At 41.1% G+C, this 23,720-nt stretch overlaps 1 protein-coding gene across 1 annotated transcript in view; it reads right to left on the bottom strand.

Annotated features, from left to right (window-relative positions):
• Nucleotides 1-289: 289 nt before the first annotated feature.
• The window catches only part of ahrra (aryl-hydrocarbon receptor repressor a), a 75,750-nt gene continuing 52,319 nt past the window's right edge, over nt 290-23,720 (bottom strand). The window contains exons 4-9 of the mRNA XM_061758980.1: nt 16,553-16,671; nt 10,486-10,575; nt 7,442-7,586; nt 7,101-7,234; nt 5,536-5,741; nt 290-3,914 (exon numbers count right to left, since the gene is read on the bottom strand). Of these exons, the coding sequence (XP_061614964.1) occupies nt 2,792-3,914; nt 5,536-5,741; nt 7,101-7,234; nt 7,442-7,586; nt 10,486-10,575; nt 16,553-16,671 (1,817 nt within the window). The 3' untranslated portion in view covers nt 290-2,791. The remainder of the gene's footprint in view (nt 3,915-5,535; nt 5,742-7,100; nt 7,235-7,441; nt 7,587-10,485; nt 10,576-16,552; nt 16,672-23,720) is intronic.

Here is a 23,720-nt window from a genome sequence, read left to right as displayed (position 1 = left end):
ACATGCCTGTATTGTTGTATGCTTTGTTTGTTTGTGTTGCTGCTCCATGTGTGTAACAGTGGCAGTGTTTAGAAGGTTTATAAATACTCTAACATCTACTTTCTATTAGCCTATCTATGGTGTTTTGTATTACGTTACCATTAAACTAGCATGCGTTCATTAGAAGAAATTACATGGTTTGGTTAAACATTTTGTAATGTAATACAGTATATATAATCTTAATAATAATACAAATTTATACCATATCTCATCAAACCATATGTTGGTTAAAAGAACAAGACAACTGCCATAAAGAATAGTCTTTTAATAGATAAGTCTCATTTGCAAAAACACGTAGAAACATTGGAAGACACTGCATATTTACACTGTGTTCACTACTTTGCAGCTACCTATTTAATGACACAAGTAGGGCAGTTTTTTTTTTTTTTTTTACAGTTATCAAAATGGTAGCAAGAAAATGCCACATGGATTTACCTTAGACAAGGAAAAAAGCCTTCAAACTGCAGCTTTTAAATTATACACTTTTGCCTAACAATAAATATGAATCATCAAACAGTTATTGAAATGAGCACACACATTGAGCAAAAGACAAATTCAATACAATGACACAATGTACACGTGTGTGTTGACTAATTAAAAAAAAAAAAAAAACAACTTCAACTGAACTACTCACAGTAGTGCAATTTTTGAAACTACCACAGTAGCATCACAGAACTCAGCCTGTGAGATTGAATTAATTTGGTGCTTTTCATTTAGTTGTGCAAAAACACAGATTGTGAAGTCTGTTTTCTGACTGAACCACGTTAACAAAAAAAAAAGTGTCATATCTGCAAAGAAATGCTGATCTTATAGTGAACACTAAACTGTACAACATAACGTGACATTAAAATATTCGACAATAATATCATTTAAGTTCAAGATGCTATTGTGCACTTTGACAGAAGACTAATAAAGTCAACAACAGACGGTCTTCTCCTTCAGTTTAAACTAACGAGTTGACAAAAATAACCCTTCCATTGATAATGTGCTTGTTTAACCCTTTGTCAACTTGTTTGACACTCACATCAGCCATTGTGTGTTAATGGTGTTTATTCTAACTTTTAAATCCATGCATCTTTTATGCCTTTGAAATGGTGCCACTTAGACATAGGCACCTTTAACATGTTACACTTTTGTGTTTGTGGTTTTCCTCATGTACTCCCATCCTGCCAATTTGACAGAAACAAACTCTTTTGTCTGTTAACAAAGTGTAGTGAATAATACTTAAAGCTGCAACAGAATCACCAGTTTTACATGTTTTGGTCAATTAACTGCAAATTGCATATACTCAATACTGTCAGGTTTCTGTACAGTTTTTCTACTTTCTCCAATAATGCAAATAGAAATGATCTGTTCAAAGTCAAGTGGATATTTTGCTGATACTAGTAGGGTCCAGGAGGCTGATCGTGCACATGACACATGCCTACTAGTTGGGTCTCGCAGTGTTACTAGTGCAGCACAGTAGTTTACTATCCATCCATCCATTTTCTGAGGCGCTTCTCCTCACTAGGGTCGCGGGCATGCTGGAGCCAATCCCAGCTGTCATCGGGCAGGAGGCGGGGTACACCCTGAACTGGTTGCCAGCCAATCGCAGGGCACATAGAAACAAACAACCATTCGCACTCACAGTCATGCCTACGGGCAATTTAGAGTCTCCAATTAATGCATGTTTTTGGGATGCGGGAGGAAACCGGAGTGCCCGGAGAAAACCCACGCAGGCACGGGGAGAACATGCAAACTCCACACAGGCGGGGCCGGGGATTGAACCCAGGTCCTCAGAACTGTGAGGCTGACGCTCTAACCAGTCGGCCACCGTGCCGCCAGTAGTTTACTAATAAGGTTTAATTGTATACCAGTAGGCCAAAAGTTGCACTAGTAGTGCAAAGATGTTACTACACTGAATTGTCTTACTAGTGAAGACAAAGAGCGTACTAGTACTGGGAGCTTAAACTGGATTCGAATAAATGCTCCATCATGCGAGGTATGCCGACATCTTGTGCGAATTTTTGTAAAATTTAATGATGGCTATAGTCTGACACTGGAATTCGTCAATTACATTTCCTGCTCTTTTCTATTGGAAGATGATCTAAATTTAAGCCAGTTGACCAGCATCTTAGAAGTGGTTGTGTTTGACCTTTAGGCGCCACGGTATATTTTTGACCTATTCTTAAATGATCCAATGTGTATTAACGTCATGTCTTTGCAATCTGATGTATTTTGCTGCTATAATGCATAGAAACAATCCCAGTGTTCATTTGTGGGCAAATTGTAGTTAAAGTGCTGAAACATGCAAAACTACCACTAAGGTACAAAGATCTTCAAGCACATTCAAACATAAAAACAGAAGACTGATCTCCCATGAAGCAACCAAGTGGCAGAGGTGAATCGCTGTGTACCAAGTTCAAATTGTTTAACAACATCACAGCGAAAGGTGTGCACAACACATGAAATAAATGGTGTGGCTGGACATTATTTGACTCATTGTCACTCAATCCAAAAGTGCTCGGGTCTACAAAGGACAAAATCAACTATTCATAAATGTGATTCCACCTCTTGTTTTTGATTGTCATAACACTAACACTAGAACCTGAGCCTCGCTTGTCACCACTTCGTCAAACGGACGAATGTTGACCTTCTGCATTTTATGCTGGTAAATGTGTAGGACAGCGGGAAACTACACTACATTTTGTGTGTGTGTGTGCGTGTGTGTGTTGTCAATGACAGCAAATGACGGGCAACTCACTTTTCTTTTCTAGGGCATATAAATGTAAGGGCTAGATTTGTGGTGCCCTGTGCTCACACATGGCATAATGTTCCTTGGACCAACCATCATGGGCTGGCTCATGTCATGGCCGCCCTCGGACCACGGCGGGGAGTCCATGGGCTCCCGTTTGATGGAATGGATCAGCCCGTGACCTTTGAACTCGTAAGTGCCGTCCTTGTTGAAGTCCTGGTGCATGTATGGCTTTTGAGGCTCCTGTTGGTACACGTGAGAGTCGATGAGGTTGACCGATTGATTACTGCATTGGGAGTGAGAGAGTCTCTGAGGGCTGAACTGACTGTTGTCGTTGTTATTGTTATTGCCCGTGTCTTTGTCGTATTTTAACAAACGCCCACTGTTGTTCACTGCATAGTTCTGATAGTTGCCACTGTTGTACGGTGGACTGATTCCCGCTTTGCCCCGTTGACAAGGCGAGTACTGCAGATCGTAGTAATCCGTCTCAGATTTGAGCTGGACGCCAGAGTTCTGGTCGTATACCCCGTTACCAAAGCGACGGTCAATAGCGTCCGGATCCCGATGCACCCAGGGTCGCCCGAAAGGATCGCAGCCGTTCTCCGAGTCAGAGTCGTGCTCTACTTTGATGGGCGGCATCAGGTGGCCGTCGTAGCATTCGCCGTAGCCGTTCTCACTCTTCACTAAATCCACGCAGTAGGCGTCCGGGTCTGCGGGAATCTGCAGGCTCCCGTAGAGCTTGGAGACGAACACCTCCCCGTTCCTGCCGCTGTGGCAGCTAGGGGAAAGGCGGTACGGCTTCCCGTATTGGCCGGCCTTGTTTGAGCGGTTCGTCGGGATGTAGCCAACACCCTGGCCCGTTCTGAGGGGCCCCGAGTTTGGCCGCAGAGGCCAACCGCTCCCCAAGCCGGGACCGAGGCCCTTATGGGAAGACATTGACGACTTGCAGAAATTGAGGGGCTCTTCCTGGTTGTAGTAGCCGTCAGGGCGGAACTTGAGGTTATCTTTGGTGAGTGGGGTCCAGGGAGTGTGGTGGCCCCTCTGAGCGACCCCAGGGGTTGGACAGGAGAGGAGGAGAGGGTCTGCTACGTCGCCCATTCCTCCACTGAAGGAGTGCCTTCGGAGGTGTTCGCCTCGTTCTCTGTGAGACAGAACAGCATGTAAGTTGAGAAAAGGAGAACACCAAAGTACACCTTTTCCCCTATTGTTTTTTTTTTAATTTTTTTTTTTTTTACTTTGTATACTTTGCTATTCTTGGAACCAAAAGAAAAATTTGTACATAAAGATAATACAAATACCTTTTTTTGGCCTTCAAAAATGTCACTTGGTGTGACTCTCAACCAGGTCATGAATGACTCAAAGGATAAATATTGAGATTTTAGTTCACATAAGTTCATAAGAGTCATTCAAAAAATGACTCATCTTTTCCAAGATTCATGTCTGAAAATTGAAAACAGAGTAAACATCCACAACCACAGACGTGCATGTTTATGGTCTAAGACCGTACAATCTCAAACAGCATCTTCATTCATTCTGAAATAGGCACATTTTGAATGGAGAAGGGCGGACGACTGGTTAGAGCTTCTGCCTCACAGTTCTGAGGACAAGGGTTCAATCCCCGGCCCCGCCTGTGTGGAGTTTGCATGTTCTACCCGGGCCTGCGTGGGTTTTCTCCGGGCGCTCCGGTTTCCTCCCACATCCCAAAAACATGCGTGGTAGGTTAATTGGAGACTCTAAATTACCCGTAGGTGTGAATGTGAGTGCGGATGGTTCTTTGTTTGTATGTGCCCTGCCATTGGCTGGCAACCAGTTCAGGGTGTACCCCGCCTCCTGCCCGATGATAGCTGGGATAGGCTCCAGCATTCCCACGATCCTTGTGATGATTGGCGGCTCAGAAAATGGATGGATGGATGAATGGAGAAGTTTATGTTATGATCTCCACTTGTGTGTCCCTTTAAAGAGGAAACTTCACCGTTTGAAATCATCCATCTGTTCATTTTCTACACTCCTTTTCCCCAATAGGGTCGCTGCGAAGGGGGGCAGCCTAGACTGGTTGCTAATCAAACGTAGCATCAATTATTTCCAAAATTGTGGATCACTTTCATCCTCAAAGAAACAGTAATATGGCGCACCACCAAAATGTCACTTTTTTCAGAGAAATGTATTGTTGATGTGAGCATATCCCATCTAACTTTGGGCATGAGCTGGAAGCTAGTTAATCACACGGCACATACAATTCAACTAAGAAGCCATTTTGGGGTATCTGGGAGGATACTAGAGTCCTAATATAAAACCCAGGAAATTGGAGTACCAATACAAAAACATGCATCTCTTGACTGTGAGCTAGACATGCTAACGACAATCTCACAATGGGACTGTGAATATGGATTGGATCGTGAATATTATTAAGTCATTTGCATTTATTACCAAGCATGTCTTGTACGGAGCAAATCTGAGCATAGAATGTGGTGGACTCAGAACTTCAGGCATTAACATGATGATGTAACAATGAAACGTTGACCTTTATCTTGGGCAAATGTCGCAAATGGTGTCGTTTTGCAGAGGTCAAAGCAAGTAGCCAGAATATATCAAAACTCACGATTTGCAAAATTGGAGCAATGACATCAAGCTGGCGTTGAAAGCATGACCTTTAATAATAGCACCCCCATCAAAAGAATCATTACACACGTTAAAAAAAAAAAAAAAAAAAGTGCAAAGCCCTTTGAATATACAGTACAAATGTACACTTGGGCAACTCTTACCCATGCTCCAGTGCCGAGTTAATCCCTCCTCCGCTCTTGTTCTTTCCTCGCATTAACATGTTCTTCATTTTCATCTCGGTAATGGAGGGCAGTAAAAGGGGTACAGCTATGCAGAAGAGAGCCAGCTGGGGAGGAAGCGGAGCCCCGGAGGCAGACTTCTTTTTCTGTCCTTGGAGAAACTTCAGCCGACCCTGAAACTGCATTGTCTGGGGACAGGAGACAGGAAGGATTTAGTGGTAGGAACATCAGAGAGCATCAAAAAGTGATACTTTTAGGCAGGTCTGTGATTATGCTCTTTTTTGGGGGGATTGGATTGGTCATCATTATGAGGGCAGCAGTGTCTCAGTCTGTAACAGCTAGGCAACAAGGCACAAGAAAGTTTCTTGTGAAGGTTGGGGGTTCAAAATAAAATGCAAATTGGGATGACTACTTTCCAGGTTCAAATCAATGGCAGTACAGACCTTTCAGGTGTTTTTATTTTATTTATTTATTTATTTTGCTAATAAAGGAATGCTCCTCTTCAAACTGGATCCAGCTTGCATAATGTAGGTAAAGTCTAAAGGTAGAAGTGTAGTGTTTTGAGTCTTTGTTTGTTGAGTGGTTTGTTTGGTGGCAAGTTAGCAGGATTATTCAAAAAGTATATTTGTTGAAGTCTCCAGGAATGTAGGCCAAACCCAAGGAAAAATGGGAAGAACCCATTAAATGTTGGTAAAAATCCAGATATGGTCCCATACATACTGTATGTTCCTTATGTCTTAGGGCATAAATGGGCTTGTGAGATTTCTTCATCTTAGTAAAGTTGGCATCGCCCAAACTTTGGGAGTAGGAACTCTAACTTTGAGCTACGTTCCAATCCTTTTTTTTTTTTTTTTTTTTTTTCCCCCCCCCAAACAGGAGGTTAGGAATTTCCAACTTTCGAGTTTTCTGGAACGCATTTTGAGATGTTCCAGTCAGTGTCAACATGGTGGATCAGTCAACCAGTCAGACTGGATAGACCATCCACAAAGCAATACCACTACAGTGGCTATAATCAACCACTGTTTGGAATACAATTCATTTTCAAGTCTGTTGAGGATTAATCATGCATGACTCTTTTGTGTCTTTACTGCAATCATTTGGACTGATGAGGAAAACATTCATAAACAGCGGCTCACTATTGGTCTACAAATGCTTCCAGTACAGAAAATTGCCATATAGAGTTTCTGTTGTGTGCCAATGTCAACCAGAATGGACTTAGTAAACTCTGTTGACCCTGATTAAAGTGGTCTAAAGGCATATTCTGCTTGGCCTGTCTACAGACCTCCGGCACTTTTCCACTGCATCTCCATTTCAAGGCTGTAAGATACGAACCAGTCTTTAAGAGCCATCACTGTGTCCACCCAATTCTCTTTAAATGCTTAGCACTGCAGTTTTAGATTACAGCAAACAAGATGGTAAAAGAACACTTTCTGCTGCACATGCATCATATTAATTTTATTGACCTGAATCTGCTCCAAGAGAATTTTTATGACTTGGTTTGCAAGTTACCGTTCAGTTTAGCAGGCGTGTTGCTTCGTGTCACTCACCAAGAATCCAGATGTGCTGTCCAAGAGACATCGGACCCTCGCTATGAAACATCTGTTGAGAAAGCAGGAGAGCTCAGGAGGAATGCCCCCCGCCTCTGGAGAGTGGAACAGACTGCTCACCACAAACTCGTCACCTTAAAATGCAAAACCAGAGTGTTCAATGATTTCCTTTGTAATGGAAAGATACAAAAATGAGACCATTAAATATGTCAGAAATGGATATGAATTCCTGTGCATTATTAAAGTGATGGATGAGGTGGAATTAAAATTTTGAGTGTAGGCAGATTTCAGCCACTGTCTCTTTAATCTCCTGAGGATTCCTCCCGCAATAAATTACCCACCAGTCCCTGCAGCGAGCTGGGCGTCCTGATGTGCTGATGGCCCCTGGTGTTGTGGAGGGCACATGGCCCAGTGTAGCTGGCTTCTGAACTCCTGGCGGTCATCTATGTGGATGTAATCGAACACATTCTGGTGCATCACATCAGTCTAGACGGAAGAAGCCATGAATGCAACGTTAGTGTATTATTCTTAACTCCCAAAATCCTGTGACATGTAGCATCTTCTTTTTGTCTGACATTTCACACATTCAAACTACGGCAGAGAAGAAGGGTAAAAATCATCATTCAAGCCATTTACTCTGTTTTCTCAATCGCTCTGCCTTGGTCAAGATAATGTGGCCTAACGCTTTGTTTACTACTGGTGATGAAATAGTCTTTATGCGGACAATAGCTGCTTTTGGTGGGAGGATTATGGTCATTGTCGCCGAGGTTACTCATCTCATGACGCCCAGAGCACTTTACTTGCACAGACACACACATTCACACAGTACAAACAAAGTCGATGCAAGTCAGAGAATTCTGCAGCTTTTTACAAATACAGTAAGAGTTGTGGGCAGTTGCAGGGCCAGTGAGGGCAGCTGTGTTTGTCAAACATCGCGTGACACCAGCTCCCGAACAGCAGTCCGGTCCAGCTTACCCTCCCCATGCGCACGCACGCACGCACGCGCGCACACACGCACACATGCACAGTGACTCAAACTCCAGCCCGCTCTCGTCATCTTTCTTTCTTTTTTTTCCAGCAATTGCTTTGCTTTCTGTCATTCCCTGACAGATTCCTCACTAGCATGTTCAACCTTCTCTTCTTCCCTCTCTGCCTCCTCCCTGCACTCTCCCTCCATAATTTCCACACTGGTGGCACGCGAGGGCTTTTGATCGTCTGCCTCTGAAAATACAGTCTGTTCCCAGCGTCCTCAGCGCGCGCCTCATCCTGCGGTTTGGTGCCCTACCGGCAGTCCGGTAGACAACAGATGGCTCGAGTGACTTTTGTTTATGTTAAAAAAAAAAACAGAGTGAGGAAAAGAAAGAGGGAAGAAAAGGAGGAAGAAGTGATAATTTCACAGCCCTTCAAAGGATAACTGCGGCTGTGACATATATGATCAAAGGCCGTTGGAGGTTTCCTTTTCCTCTCTTGTGGTGCTACTATGTCTGTTTCTTCCCTGTGGTATATTAGGGATAAGTGCACCCTCTGACTACAATTGTGGGCACCGGATTACATGACATGTTGTCAAGGCAAACTATGGGACTTGAAGACACAAAAGAAATTTGTTGTCAGGGAGGCTGTGGGAATGTTTTTGTTGACACGATCGTCTGTGGGCACTTGAAAAGACTCATTGGGTTTGTTGCAAGGAATAGACTGTTCGCTGTCAACCACACATACAGTAGATCTCCCAATGGGGGGACCTGTTTTGGGGCTTCATGGACACATTAGAGAACACTGACAACTAGATTTGAGTTGTCATGTTGATATTTTGTAAACCATAAACAGTGATTTCCTGCCTCTGAGGATCATACAAGCTAACCACACAAAAGTGATCTGTATGGGGGGATGGAATTATAAAATGTTTCTGAGTACTAATCATCCATCCATCCATTCTCTTTACTGCTTGTTCTCATTAGGGTCGTGGGTGTGCTGGATCTCAACTGACCTTAGGCGAGAGGCTGGGTACAGCCTGTATGGGTCGCCAGTTAATTGGGCACATACATACAAACAACTATTCAGACTTACATCCACTCCTCTGAACAGTGTGCAGTTTGAATTTGTATGCATTTTTTTCAATGTTTTTTTAAATGTGTGAGGAAGATGTAGTAACCGGAGCTAAGATTCAAACCTTGACTTTCAGAACTGGGAGGCAGACATGCTAACCACTAGGTCATCATGCTGCCCAAATACTAATCAGGATGTTCTTAAGTTTTTGGAAATCATTAATAGGTAGGGCTGAGCAAAGCCCAATCACAAAGAGCCAAACAACTCTCATATGTTGCAAATAGTTGTACCTATGATTTATGTTACATGTGCTGCTTCTTTTTGTATTCAATACTAATTGAATGTTGATTTACCGATCTCTTGGCCAGACTGACAAGCATACTGCTTGTTTTTTTTTTTTTTGTAATCAAGCTAGCTACATTTAAGGCCAATTTTACTGTTACCTGGTGGCTTAATCTTGTAAGAGCACACACATCTAGTTAAAGAAAAAGTAAATCTCCTAAATCGGAATGAAACGTTGAATGTCTGAGAGTTGAGCCCAAGCGCCGTGTTGGCCACCGCTGACATAAGCAGTTGGCTGCCACTGCCCCTCGGCTCTCTTTCACGCACACACACACACACACACACATGCAGTATAATCATTTATTTTACAACTGATCTGGTTTTTATGCCAATTCCATGGCACTGGATTATTGTCTTTGTCTTCTTGTAATCCATGTGGACGCACTGTTGAAGAAGAATTTCTATTGCAGTTTGTCAATCTGCTGTGCTGTGTCCGTGTGTGGGCGCGTGCGTGTGTATACATGGGAGCAAAACGGGGGATTTAAAACAGTGAAAAGCACTTTATTTGTGGTTATAAAGAGAGACGGGATTTTAACATTGCGGGGCAGGCGAGGCCATGTTGATATCATCCATAATTAATGGATATGGCCACTGGAGAGGAAGGAAGCGAAACCATTTGTGACTTATCAACACACCGACATAGACACACACACACACGCGCGCACACGAACACACACACGCTAGACACATATTTCAGGGTGAAACTGAGGTCTTCACCTTTCTGTGGCCTCTGAGCCAAGACTTGGTGGGTTCACTCTGCCCTCGAGATCGTTATCAGTATTTATGCTGGCTCAATTACGTAAAAGACGAAAAAGAGCAAAAAGGGATGCATGGAAAGGAGTGACTAAAGAAAAGGGGGAAGGTTGAACTTGCCGAGTCAGGCCAAGGAGCTGACCTCTGTCTGACACTTGTTGAGTCAGACGAGACTAGGTTGGATGAACTTGGCTCCGCCGACTGTGTACTTTACGGTTCCCTACAACAGTAGAAAAGTTCAACCCACCTGATGGAATCCCAGATAGTCCACAATGGTTGAAGAGGCATAAAAGACCATCCCGTCGCTGCTCACCACCAAGGCAAATCCTGTCAGGGACTACACAAACACACACACACAATCACATGCACAGTGCATTACAATTCAGCAGTACAGTACTTGCCTATAGTAACACAGTGTCCATATTATATTATTCTCTGCAAACAACTGCAAAAGTGATTTAAAAAAAAAAAGAAAACAAAATGACCAATAGCTACACATTGAGAGATCATACAAGAGACGAAGACAAAAAGCTCGTTCTAGAACTGGAGGACATTTTCTGTAGACCCGCAAAAAACGTTCTAAAAAATAATCCATACACAAAATACAGAAACATGTACTTGTTTTGTAAATTAGAGTTGTCCTGAGACAAAACGTACCTGTAGTAAAAGTGAATACTAAATATTAATTTCAATATGAAATAGCTCTTGAGCACCCCCTAAAATGGCTTCCCCCCGCCCCCCTCGTCCTTCCCTTTGTATGACCAACTTACATATCAAATATAACAGATAAAATACATACAATTGGATTTTTATTGCATGATTTAGTTGTTTTCTTTGTAATTATTAGATCATTTAGTTTTATTACATTGATATTTTAAATAGCAGTAATTACGCTCTGAGGTTGTTTCTCTAAACATACACACAACCCTATTAAAAAACCTTTTAAGACATTTTGAGGAAAAGAAAAAAATTGAGCTTCATGACTCAGCAGAAATGATATCAAGCTAATTGGTTGTTGTATTTTTTTCTATGTTTAAATAAAGACAAAACAAAATCAAAGTTTTTCTTTTTATTATAAAGCTCAATTTGTTCTTTACCAGTTAGCATAGCCGCTAACACAGCTAACAGCAAAATATAGCATTAGCATTAATTTTCAACCCTGTAACTGTATTTAGAACAACACTAAAATTAAATAAGTATTAAAACAACAGCTAACTTTCTTTATTTAATTGTAAAGTATTTATTCAGCGAGATTATTTTTAAATATATGTTTTCAGGTGACTGAGTATCTATAAAACAGGTTGTGTCAAATAAAGCACATGCCAAATAAAATGTCTCATAAAAAGTGCACCGTTGATAGTTGGGTTGGACAATTTTATTTTTAAGGTGGTTTATTACCCGCTCAGAACAGTACAATTATAAAATAAATAGTTAGTTTTAAAAACAATGTACTCCATTTTGTTGTTGTTGTTGTTAATGTTACTTTCAGGGCCCAGGCTCCATACAATGTGAAGGCCCTCTTGGAATCACTGTGTTTAATTGTATTCTTCCAATTTTTTACTTGGAAGAATACAATCAAAGAATACAATTATTATTATTATTATTATTATTATTATATTGTATCCTACAAATTGTGTGGAAAATATATGTTTTTTTAAACATTTTGTGTGTGTGTGTGATTTTCCTAGCACTGTAAACCATATAGACTAATTAGCCCTCCATAAAAAAAAGTGATGTAATTAGTTACCCCGATTTAAATGCTCAAAGACTGCCAAACATGTTGTTATTCATAGTGGTAAACAAACTACCGGCACACTTTGTGGTCGTAAAAGTGCTTTGCAAACATGATCATCAATCATAGAGTGTTGATTAAAACATAATTTACAAAAAGGAGAGCTTCAGTCAATGAGTAGCCAGATGGGCAGTAAGGCAAGAGCTGAGGAAAACAAGCAAGAGAGAAAGAAGAAAGCACAGGAAGGAGATTTGTCACTGAGTGTGTTTTTGTGCGCGTGTGTGTGTGTGTGTACAGCTGTGATAGCGTGACAACGGCAAGGCTACTTCAGTTGCGTGACTGCTGCTGCCAGAGTCTGTCGCCTCTATTTTACTGCGAGACTACGCAGGTCTTCCCTGGTGTGTGTATGAACTCACTATTGCATGTCACCCTCTCTTCTCCGTCTCTCTGCCAACGATGCGATTGCCTCAGCAAGCAGCTTCTTTCACACGACCACATGCTTGCAACATGTGTTCACGCTCAGCGATCATTTAATTATTATATTAGCACGCCCACCCCTAGTCACAGATCTGTACTATAGAAATAACTTTTATATATAGTTTTATCACTCTAACATGCTTTAAACCAGTGATTTCCAACCCTTATGGCGCCAAGGCGCATATTTTACAATTGAAAAATCTCACGGCACACCAACAAGCAAGAATGTCACAAAAAGTGGATACATTAATTACTGTATATATTTCCTGCCATCTAATAGAAGAACATTTCTTTGTTCTGTCTGTCACTGTGCCAAACTGGCACAAATAGATGAATAAAGATACATTATTTCTTGGAAATAAAGAATTTTTTGGAGCAATGAAGTAAAATTTGATAATTTTCCACGGCACACCCGAAGAGCGCTCACGGCACACTAATGTGCCACGGCACACTGGTTGGGAATCACTGCTTTGCAACACATTGCAACTTATTAAAAACACACATTTTTAAGTATTCATTAGCGCCTGTTGTCACTGTCGCGGTCAAGAAATGGGCGACATATTTTATAACATCACTTTGAGGATGTGAAAAGAAGTTGTATTCACTCGTTTCAACTGAACGCTGCCTTTACATTTCCTCTTATTCGTTAGCATTGATCTTTTATCACAAATGTTTTTCTTTTTCCATTTATAGGAAGCAATGAAGTCTAAATACTTTGTTACTGTACTTCTTATTTTTCAGATAAAATTGACTTTTACTCCCTTTGAAAACAGATATCTGTAGTTTCTTCTCCTTACTTTTTTCGACTTACGTGGATGACAACACGATGTAAAACGGATGTAAATACTGCGGTGAAAGATAAAGTCAACTGTGGTTGAGATCTTGAGGGAGAAAAAAACATTTATTTCTTTATTTTACCGAATCAGAACCACAAAATGTTTTACCCAAGTATCTGTACCTTTACCTAAGAACAACACGTCTCCAACTCAGTCAGGTTTCACTGAGAAGATTGTTCGTACTCTGCGCACAGATTGAGCGTATCCACAAAATTGCCGTCAGATTTATGACATGTGCGTACCGACCAATTTTCTTCGCACTACCATGCGAATGTTCGTGATCCAAACTCATTCGAAATGACGATGTCGTGCCTGCGATCTGCAATCTGCATAAACCGCGCCCCCATTTCCTTATAAATTGCTCCCAAACTTGAATAACTTTCTTGATCTTTACCTTATTTTCAAAATGTTGGTATCATTGGAAAGCTTGCTAAACACAGAAACTGACTATATGTAATAATCCTGTACTGTAAATCATTTTCAATTATTTCTAAAGTTAAATCGGAGAATGTGGCACAAAACAATAGTTTTTTTTTTTATTGTTCCTCCCCCTGGAACAAAGAGAACTTATTGGAAAACAAATCATTTATCTTGGAATAAGTATTTACAATTACATATTTGTATTCCATATTAATGGTGGCTGCTGTATTAGTGGCTTTTTTTCTCTTCACATTGCAAAATGAGGCATGTAAGCAACGGAAACAGACACCTGCTGCTTGGCTCGTCTGCAACATATCTGCAACTTGCGGTGCCTCCGGCTCCCATAACCGCCCTCGGGAGACTAAAAGCCTTGACTCGAAAATCTTGAGAGGGCCTTCGCACGCAGAGGCCAAAATTGGATGTTGGCTCTCTGCTGGATTTGGAGGCGAGAGAGGCCAACGAGGAGAGGCAACGGAGCCTCATTCCATTTGATTTAGCCAGATGAAGACAGCGTGGGTGGGTTCAGGATGAAAATAGAGACCTTCTGCCAGCGGGAACACACACATTCATCACGTCCGTAGTGCAGTTTGACATGGGACGCCAGTATAATTCAAATGAAAAATACTGGAGCCTACACACAGTGCAATTAGTGCTAAGTGTTCACAGTCATTTTTAAGCCATGTTTTGATAGCAATTATCGTAGTCCTCTCATCAAGCCACGATTGAGTCTACTTTCAAGACACTTTATTAGGTACACCCGCACACACACGTATACATTCTGAAATGTATTTCTAATATTTTGGTCATGTTTAGCTACATGTGATGGCCAAAATATTGGAAGTACTTCTCAGCATGATGCAGAACAGTTCTACTGTATTGCAAACTACAACCACTGTACCAAACATTAACATACTCTATTTATTATGCATACCGTATGTAATAAGTGGTAGTTATTGCACTCATTGGTTAAAATGAAAAAAAAATAAAACCTCTCAGATAACTAAAACTTTATTATCTTTGTAAAGGTCTGGGTATAGACCTTGTATTGGATTTCAAAAAGCTGTGTATGTATATTGAAAGGTTTGGCTAGTAAGTGTGCAAACTAGTTTAAGTTGTTGCGGGGGGTCTGATCTCAATAGAAGCAGTAAGACCCACAAACAGCAGTAAAGAAGTTCAAAATCACCAATTGTAGGACTTGGGACTTTGCTTGACAAAAACCTACGGCATTCGACTTTAGTTCCACTTGAAGCAAATTATTTACCAACTAACAAAGTAATGTTTCCGCATGCATTTATAGAAATGTACACAGTGTTTACACGTTACACACACAGGATATGTCAGTGTACTGTATATATATTTTTTATTTCATGCTCAGTTGTTAATTTAACTTTTAACTTTGATATATTTTGTGTTATGATCAATGAGAAAACGTGACTGAGCAAGACTGTATACTTGACTTGCTTGAAATTTAGTGGGGACTCGACTTGCTTGATTTTTGCCACAGTAACTTGGGACTTAAAGGTTAAGACAAGTTACTTACCTATGACTTATACGTACGCAGTATATGACCCATCTCTGCTAAATGATATGCCCTATTATTGGAAATCATTTTAACATAGATCTGAAGGTTTAATCACATCCATTTTTTTGGGGTTGAAATCCACTGTGGTGGTGTGCAAAGGCGAAATAAGAAAAACCGCCACTGATCATATATTTTTGGACCTAACTGTCACACAATACCTTGGAATAAAATAAAACACGAAGATGAATAGTGACACACGCACGGCACGATCTCTTGTCCCACTTGGGATCCCATCAGCGTAACAACTAATGCACAGTTTGCGCTGAGGCCCTCGTGCAGGTTGAGTCACGCAACGGGAGGCGGTGCATCACCGTGGTCAATCTAATCTTTTGTTCGCCATCCTATTGAGACAACCTAACACGTTAACAGAAGCATCAGTGGCTCAGCTCGCCTCTGCGTGTGTGTGTGTGTGTGTGTGTGTGTGCGAGCGCTCATAGTTGTTGGGCTGTGTGATCGGTGTCATCATTAAGCTATCGCACGTGAAACAGTGATCTGATTTATCGACGCGGCTTCATGTTCCAAAATAGTCGTCATCGCGTGCGTACTGTAGACATATGGAACCGTGCGTGCTGATTTTAATTAACGATGAGCTACGTGAATGTATGCATTATTCTGATTTGGAAGGTCTAGTGACAAAAACACATCTTGGGTTTTGGGCTGATTACTGTTGACAGGCTGGCTGTTGTCCTTTCGCTCATCTTTCGCTCACTTTCACACACACACATTCAGACCAATGCTTTCATACAATCACACACACACACACGCGCACCTCGTAGGCTGCTCAACCCGCCAAAATGTACGAGTCCCCACCTCCTTCATCAGCTCCGACACTCCCGTCTCATCCATACAGTGTGTCACGCAAGGCAGCATCCAGCCAAAAGAGGTCAGGGCAAAGGCCGGAGGTCGCACACGTACACACGCACTTAAGTGACGTTCCCTCGCGTCTTCCTTCAATTGACTCACCTGCTCACATGCAGATCTTGTGAATGGTGTGTATGCCAGTGTGAAGTGTACCAGGAAGGAAAGAAGTATAAAGCTTTGTGAACTGAACCTGGCTCATCATCATTACAGTACAGTTTCCCCCACTATACTGTATATCCCAGAATGTTAATGCTACTTATGAACATTCACCTTTTTAAATAGGTGCTTAAAAAAGGGGTTTTAATATGTTTAAGTGTGTTTGTTGTTGTGGTTCTGTTACACTGTTTTTAAGACTTCATCTGGCGCAATTTATGACATGATGACCCGTTCAGTGTGACATAATTACCTCCAAGAGCAGGCCGCTTTCGTTGACCCCCGTGCCCACTGGGACACTCTCTTTCCTGCCGGGTTCGAGGTTGGAGGATGGAGCGTTGATGTGCTTCCTTGGCGCCTTGTCTTGATTTGCTGTAAGAATAAAGACCACAAGAGAATATAGAAAAGGGTTGTTGTGTTTTTTGCCAGAAAGGCACTTAGAAAAAAGGGGAGGTAATGCAGACGTACAGTCATAGGCCACTTCATTAGGTACACTCATGTCATCACCCTAATTCAATTAAATAGCCGTGTGGGCCATGGTAAAAATAATAATGCTGAGTTATGTATTTAAAATGAGCACCTCTTATGAAGCCGAGTTAACCAAAATATTAGCGGCAGCTGAGCTCAGTATGATGCAGTGAAATTTAACACCACTGCAAAATACAACCGCAATACAGTTTAGTTTAGACACGTACACATTCTTCAGAGGATTTAACCACTTCTAAGTTCACATTGTCCAGTGAATGAATATATTTCACAAAAACATGAAATATAAAAATTGTCAGCGGATCTTAAAGGAATTGCAAAATGGCTGCAGAAAAAAAGCATTATAATGACAATTTGTTAAACTGAGAACTAAAGCGGTGGAAAACAAATACAAACAACATAGAAATAAGTTAAAGACAAGAAAGAAAGATTACAATAGGAAAATATTAGATGATAACAAAAACAATATGAAAAGAAAATAGGGTATATTAAACAGTATTGTAAGATCTAATTCCCCCCAGGTTTATTATTAACCTGATTATTTCTATTTCAAGTCTAAATATTGACACTGAATGGTAAATCTATTCATATGCATTTCAGTTTATTGTGCATGTTTTTCTTAAATGAATACCTTTCTGACAATGTCTACTAAGACTGAGCATTAATCATTTTAATAAAAGGTTGGGTATTGGAGTGTGCAGATGTACCTAATGTTGTGGCCGGTGACGTGGAAATTCACGTCTGTTCCATACTACTGTGGCACAAGAGACATAAAGGGGGTAAAAAAATGTTTTTTGTTAACTATGAGTGACAACTGTCCAATATCCTCTAGAAGTCAGACAGCACATGTGGAATGCATATGACCAGTTTGAGGTCCAAGTCCTTCTTTGTTGTGCTAATGCCAGGTATTAGGGCACGGTGAGCCTCTCATCTAACAAGACATAACATTGGAGGATTTCATGACTTTATAGGATTTCTCTCACACGATACATCAACATCAACATGCAACGCTTCCAGGCAGAGAAGAAAGAGGCAGCAGTGATACAATATGCTGCCTTGGTTGAAAGTTGGCATGACACAAATTGGTTTGTGTTTAGTTTTTTTTTTATTTATTAAATGAAGTAACACATTCTTTTATTAAGAACGCCACTGTGCTGAAAGTGGTAGTTTATGACAGGTTCCTCTAGACTATATATATATATATATATATATTTACACTAGAAAGAGGAAGAAAAAGATGCCAAATGACAACTATAATCTTGTTGTTATCTCTTAACACAGGTTACAGCCGCTTGTTGCCATCTGCTACTCAACACAACAGAAAATGATTGAAAAGTATACAACCGATGTCGCCTCTTGTGTGCTACAAGGACAAGGAGGAAGCTTTACCTACAATACAATCAGCAAGTGTGCAATTAGCCCGCGGACGGGTGGCGTGCAGGACGGTCACATGTGCATGGGTGACGTACGTGTTGCGTGTTCCATACATGTTTGCGTGTTTCTCTTATGGGCGTGCTGTCAGGGGGCATGCGGCTCACTCCAAGAGATCAGCCCTTTGCTCCGTCACTCATTGTAGCAGGCAGAGATTAGTCACGCAACACAACATACACACACACACACCGCAGCCTCATTGTAAAAAAGTATAACTGTATGTATTTTCTTGTGCTTCATATATCGCCAACACCCCACCTCATCGCATACCCGCATTATGCCCCATTACCATCTTTTCCTGTCCTCATCCACTCATACCCCCGATCGTTTCTTTTTCAAAGCATCACTGCAGACAATGAATTACCATTTTCTTTACTTAGGATATACAAAAAAAAAAAAATCCATACATGGGTACTGCATTACAATAACAGTACCTCCATTAGACATTTAGATCTTCTCCAGTGTGCAGTGACACATTCGTTTGTATACAGTAATTATCAAATTTCACTTAATTGGTCAGAAAACTATTTATTTACTCAAAGAATTTGGGGTTTTTTAATCTATCTATGCCACCAATGCATAGTGGCAGAACAATTAAATGATCTTCCACCAGATGTCAGAAGGTACAGTTTAAAATTAACCAGTGTATCTACTTTTTGCAGAGGCGTGCAAAGGCGGGGAGCGTAGGTGGCGGTGGCCGCGGGCATCCAAATAGGTTTGGGTGGTCATCCAAACTCCCCACTCCCGTTCGGGATTTTTTTTTTGGGGGGGGGGGGGGGAAGTAAAATCGTTTAGTGGGGCTTGAGATTGGTTATAGGGGGCTAAGACACTAAAACTTGGCCCTAACCAAATACAACCAAATAATTTTTTGGGGGGATTAGCATTTTTGAGGGGCTTCAGCCCCCCTAAAATAGGCCTAGCGACGCCACTGCTGCAGACATAAGTGCCGCCTCACTGCCTTGCTCGTACCGTCCACATGCATGCACATCAAAATAAAGGCCACATATTTTACTGTTGCTGGCTTGAGTTTTTAAATTCTAAGATGTAATAAACTAGTCATTTCAAAAGAACAGCAAGCGTGACGAGCATATTTGCAATATAATGAGCCCACATTAAGTTTTACTGCTTTGTTGATTTGTTTGTAGCTCATTGATATTATTTATTGCACTTTACACGTCATGTCTCATGTGCATTTTAGATTATATTAGTGAAGGATCAGAGATAGAACTGAACAGATAACAGTAGCTTGAACTTTCCAAATAGTCAACAAACTCTTATTGTTAAATAACTAATAATTATTATAGGGCTAGCTACCATATTTGGTCATTTTGGAAATCACAGCCTGAGAAGAAGAATAAAAGAAAGGTATTGTAGAGACATATCGTATTGCAAATGTAATGCTAACGATTAAAATGTTGGAAAAGTCGGACCTATAACCAGTTACTCTGTAAGTCATCTGTTTATTAGCTATTTATTCAAAGTTTATAACGTCATTATAAAACTATTTATTTATGTTATTATTCATAAACCCCCAATAACTGTAGTCTTACTGTCAAGTGGTACCCGTACATATAACTGGTTTATTTACCCTCATTACGACGGGTTTATTACAATGTCATTACACTAATCGCTGGTGAGCGAATTGCCCAGCAGCCTCATTAACTCATATTTGCCAGCTAATAAAGTATTTTGTCACCACCTCAGCGAAGTGCAAACATATACAAACAAACACAGTCAGACAGCACACACACACACACACACACACTCTATTCTCCTCAATCGCCGCAACATCATCCAACTAGTGGAAATCATTGCAGGGGGAAATGAATCAATTAAACGTCTTTATTTTCCTCCGTCAACGCCTTGTGTGTTTTTGTTTTCTCTCTTACGGCAGTGCCTGGAGAGGATGCAGCGTCAGGAAAGACAAACATGCGGGATGATTAATTATCGGCACAGGCACTTCCTCAGCCAACAATGCGGCCTTCATTCATCGCTACTCGTGTCTTGAGGTTTGCTTTTCTTGCCTCTATTTTCTCCCGCTCTGGACGACGAAGGAAAACAGAGTGTGTAATGGTCCAAGCGTTTATGTGTGAGGAAAAGAGTATTTAAAAAAAAAAGTGACAAGCGGCGGGATGTTGCTGCTGCCAAGGGGCGAGGCCGAACGCGTCCAGCTTCTTTAAACCCGGTCCGATCTGTCTTTCCACTTCCACTTGTGAACACACTAAAAATTAGGACCACCTGCCATATATTAAGATGTCTCAATCAAGGAAAAGCCACAACACTCCTTGGACTTCAAAAACAGTCATTTCAAACAGAATTACCACCTAAACTAAACACATGTTAATTGTCCACCTGTTAGTAGAAAGGAAAAGTAGATTATGAAGTGATTTGACGCGACCACACACACACACACACACACACACAAGGATGGTGCCAATATTGTTTATTTGATTTTAGAGTCTACTACCTACCAGTTTTAGCTAATTTCTCTAACCTCGCCCATTGTTGTTCAATACAAAGATAGTCTGGTCTAGAAGTCAGAGAGATTTTTTTTATGATGTTGCCATATACAGCACCACAATGGATTCAAAATAAAACAGTCCTTACCTAATTCCATCCATTGTTCATATTTACCCCAATAGCATCAATACGGTACATTACATTGGACCACATGCACATGGTCACACGCACGCTCACACACATACACTCACTAAGTCGGGAACACACACACACAAACACAAGCATGCATGAACATCCATCTAAAAAGTTAATATTTCACATCTGATATTTATTTACTAGTTCATTATACTGTATGACTATCTATACATGTTTTTGTTTATTTATTTTTAACTCAAGAAAGAAAGAAAGAGAGAGAGTTACTTCTGTCAGTAATTAGATGATCAGTGACAATCGTGAGCCCGTCCCATTTGCAGACAAGCAAGCTCATGCTAATAACAATAATACTGCCTCCATAATGCCTGACGCATGATGCGGTATGCTTTGTTTCTTGAGTTGTTGTCTTTCCCCATACCTTTCTCTTCCAATCATTGTGATGTGAGTTGACCTTGTTCTGTCCAAATAATCTGATTGCAGAACATAGGAGTTTTCTGGCAAACTACAATCTGGCTTTCCTGTGCATGAATGTTCTGAATAATTTGCAACTTGTGTGAACCCTCTGTATTTACATTAATGAAGGCATCCTTCCAGTGTAGATTCTGACAATAATATTATTACATTCTCTTGAGTATTCTTGTCTTCTATTGTTTTTAAGGGGTTTTCTTCACCAATGAAATAAAAGCCTCTGTGGGCTCATTGTGTCATTGCATGCAACTGCGGAGCTAATGGGGATGAAACATAAAAGAAATGTCCCACAAAATGATGAAAAACGCACAGATGAATAATTCAACCCGACGTTTAAACATTAGAGGAATGGCATGACATTATGTTGAGGAGTGCTCGAGGATTGTTGCATGACTCGAACTTGTGGCATCACTGTTTTAGAAGTCCTGAGTACAACGGTGGCCAGCATCGCATGTAGATAATACTCCAGGTCAATTCTTTGGGTTCTTGCTACTTACTATCTGCAGTGATGTGCAGTGATGAGCAAGGAAAAAGTGTTCGTACATGGCTGCTCATAGACACAACACCAGCACACTTTTAACCTCGGACCTTTCACTATGTGTGCGACACCAGCCCACGGCAAGCAAAGAGGTAGTATAGCTTTAAAGCCAAATACACAAGACACAATTGATAACAACATACGGTAGCGTGGTAAAAATTATAAGACGACCATTAGATTTACTCTTTAGCAAAACTGTATGTATGTACTGTATTAACAAGATATTCACTGTACAGAGTGGTAATTCCTAACCGCTGCCCTGGCACAACTTGCCTCGAAAGAGCACAAGTGTGCCGCGGGAAATGATCCAATTTCACTTGGTCTTAAAAAAAAAAAAAAATATATATATATATATATATATATATTTTTTTTTTTTTACAACAAATGTATCTTTGTTTATCTATCTACACTAGAAACCTACAGTGATAGGCAGCACAATTACATGAACCTCCACTTAGATTGCAGAAGGTGCAATTACCGGTAACCTGTGTATGCACCTGTTGTCATTCATACGACAGTCTATTAAGACAAGATCATCATTATTTCATTACAGTACTATTTGCGCGGCAAAGGAGTGAATAGCAAAAATGTACAAGCGATTGGAAAAAGAGGTTTATAATTGCCTATAGATGCCACAAGGTGGTGACAAAGCACTACTTTTGTACGAATGAAGCTCCTCAACTCACTTCAACATAGTTCATTGGCACCAAGATGACGCTAAAGCAATACTTTGGTCAAAATGAAGATCCTCAACTCACTTCAACATAGTTCGTTGACATCAAGATTCCACAAGATGTCACCAAAGCATTACCTTTTGTCTACATGAAGCACCTTAACTCAAATGTAGTTCCTTGGCACGAAGATGACACAAGATGACACCAAATCATTACTTTTGTCAAAATGAAGACCCTAAACTCATTGCAACATAGTTCCTTGCCACCACGATATGACAAGTTGGTGTACAAGCACTACTTTTGTCTAAATGAAACTCCTCAACTCATTTCAACACAGTTCCTTGGCACCAAGATGCCACAAGATGGAGCCGAGGACTTTGGCTTCAAACAACAAAAATAGTGAACATACGGGGGGTTCACTGCATTAAAAATGGGTGGATGGATGAGTTATGTTATCAAGATTTAGGTCACCCCTACAGAAAATGTTGGGGGAATCAGTTTTGTGTTTATGCATAACCCTGCTAACTGTATGATTCCTACTATGTAGCCTACTCATCTACTATGTGCAAATGACTGCCGCCTTTCTCACAGTACACGTCTGGCCTCGCTCTTCGTTTCAGCAGCGTGGTGCCATCTTTTGGCAGCTGATGCTCAGCTGTGTGTGTTTGGCTCGTAAAGAAGAGCCTTGGACTTGAACATGCGAGCACGGCACAGCAGTCCCTCCCCTCGACAAGCCTTGCGTGAGTAGAGAAAACGGTGTGTGTAAGTGCCTGTGTGTGTGTTGGGCCTGAGTTGGCTGACAGCCACCTCCTTTGCCTAGTCCCGCCCCTTTCGGTGTGTGTGTGTGTGTGTGTGTGTGTGTGTGTAGGTGTGTTTGCCATTGCTAGTGTGTGTGTGTGTGTGTCTCTGTTCGCACACAGGCAGGAAATCCACAACTGAGAGAGAGAGAGAGAGAGAGAGAGAGAGAGACAGAGACAGAGAAGTTGGTCGATCAAGGGCTGGCTGTCACGCGAGCGAGCCGTCTGTCAATCCCCCCCACCCCTTCCTCCTGACAGGGCGCTGGCGGCCAGCCAAGGCCTTGCGTGCAAGCCGGCGAGCCACATTAGCCCATAAAGAATTTCATAATAGCAACAGCTGTTAAATATTGATGACTGCTGGCAATCGCTCAATGCTGCTCTGTAAAAAGGTTAAGCTTGCACTGTAATGGAAGC

This window comes from Phyllopteryx taeniolatus, chromosome 20 (assembly GCF_024500385.1).
Source record: "Phyllopteryx taeniolatus isolate TA_2022b chromosome 20, UOR_Ptae_1.2, whole genome shotgun sequence".
Lineage (NCBI taxonomy): Eukaryota > Metazoa > Chordata > Actinopteri > Syngnathiformes > Syngnathidae > Phyllopteryx > Phyllopteryx taeniolatus.
Note: the sequence above shows the minus strand (reverse complement) of the source record. Positions and strands in the feature narration are given on the sequence as shown.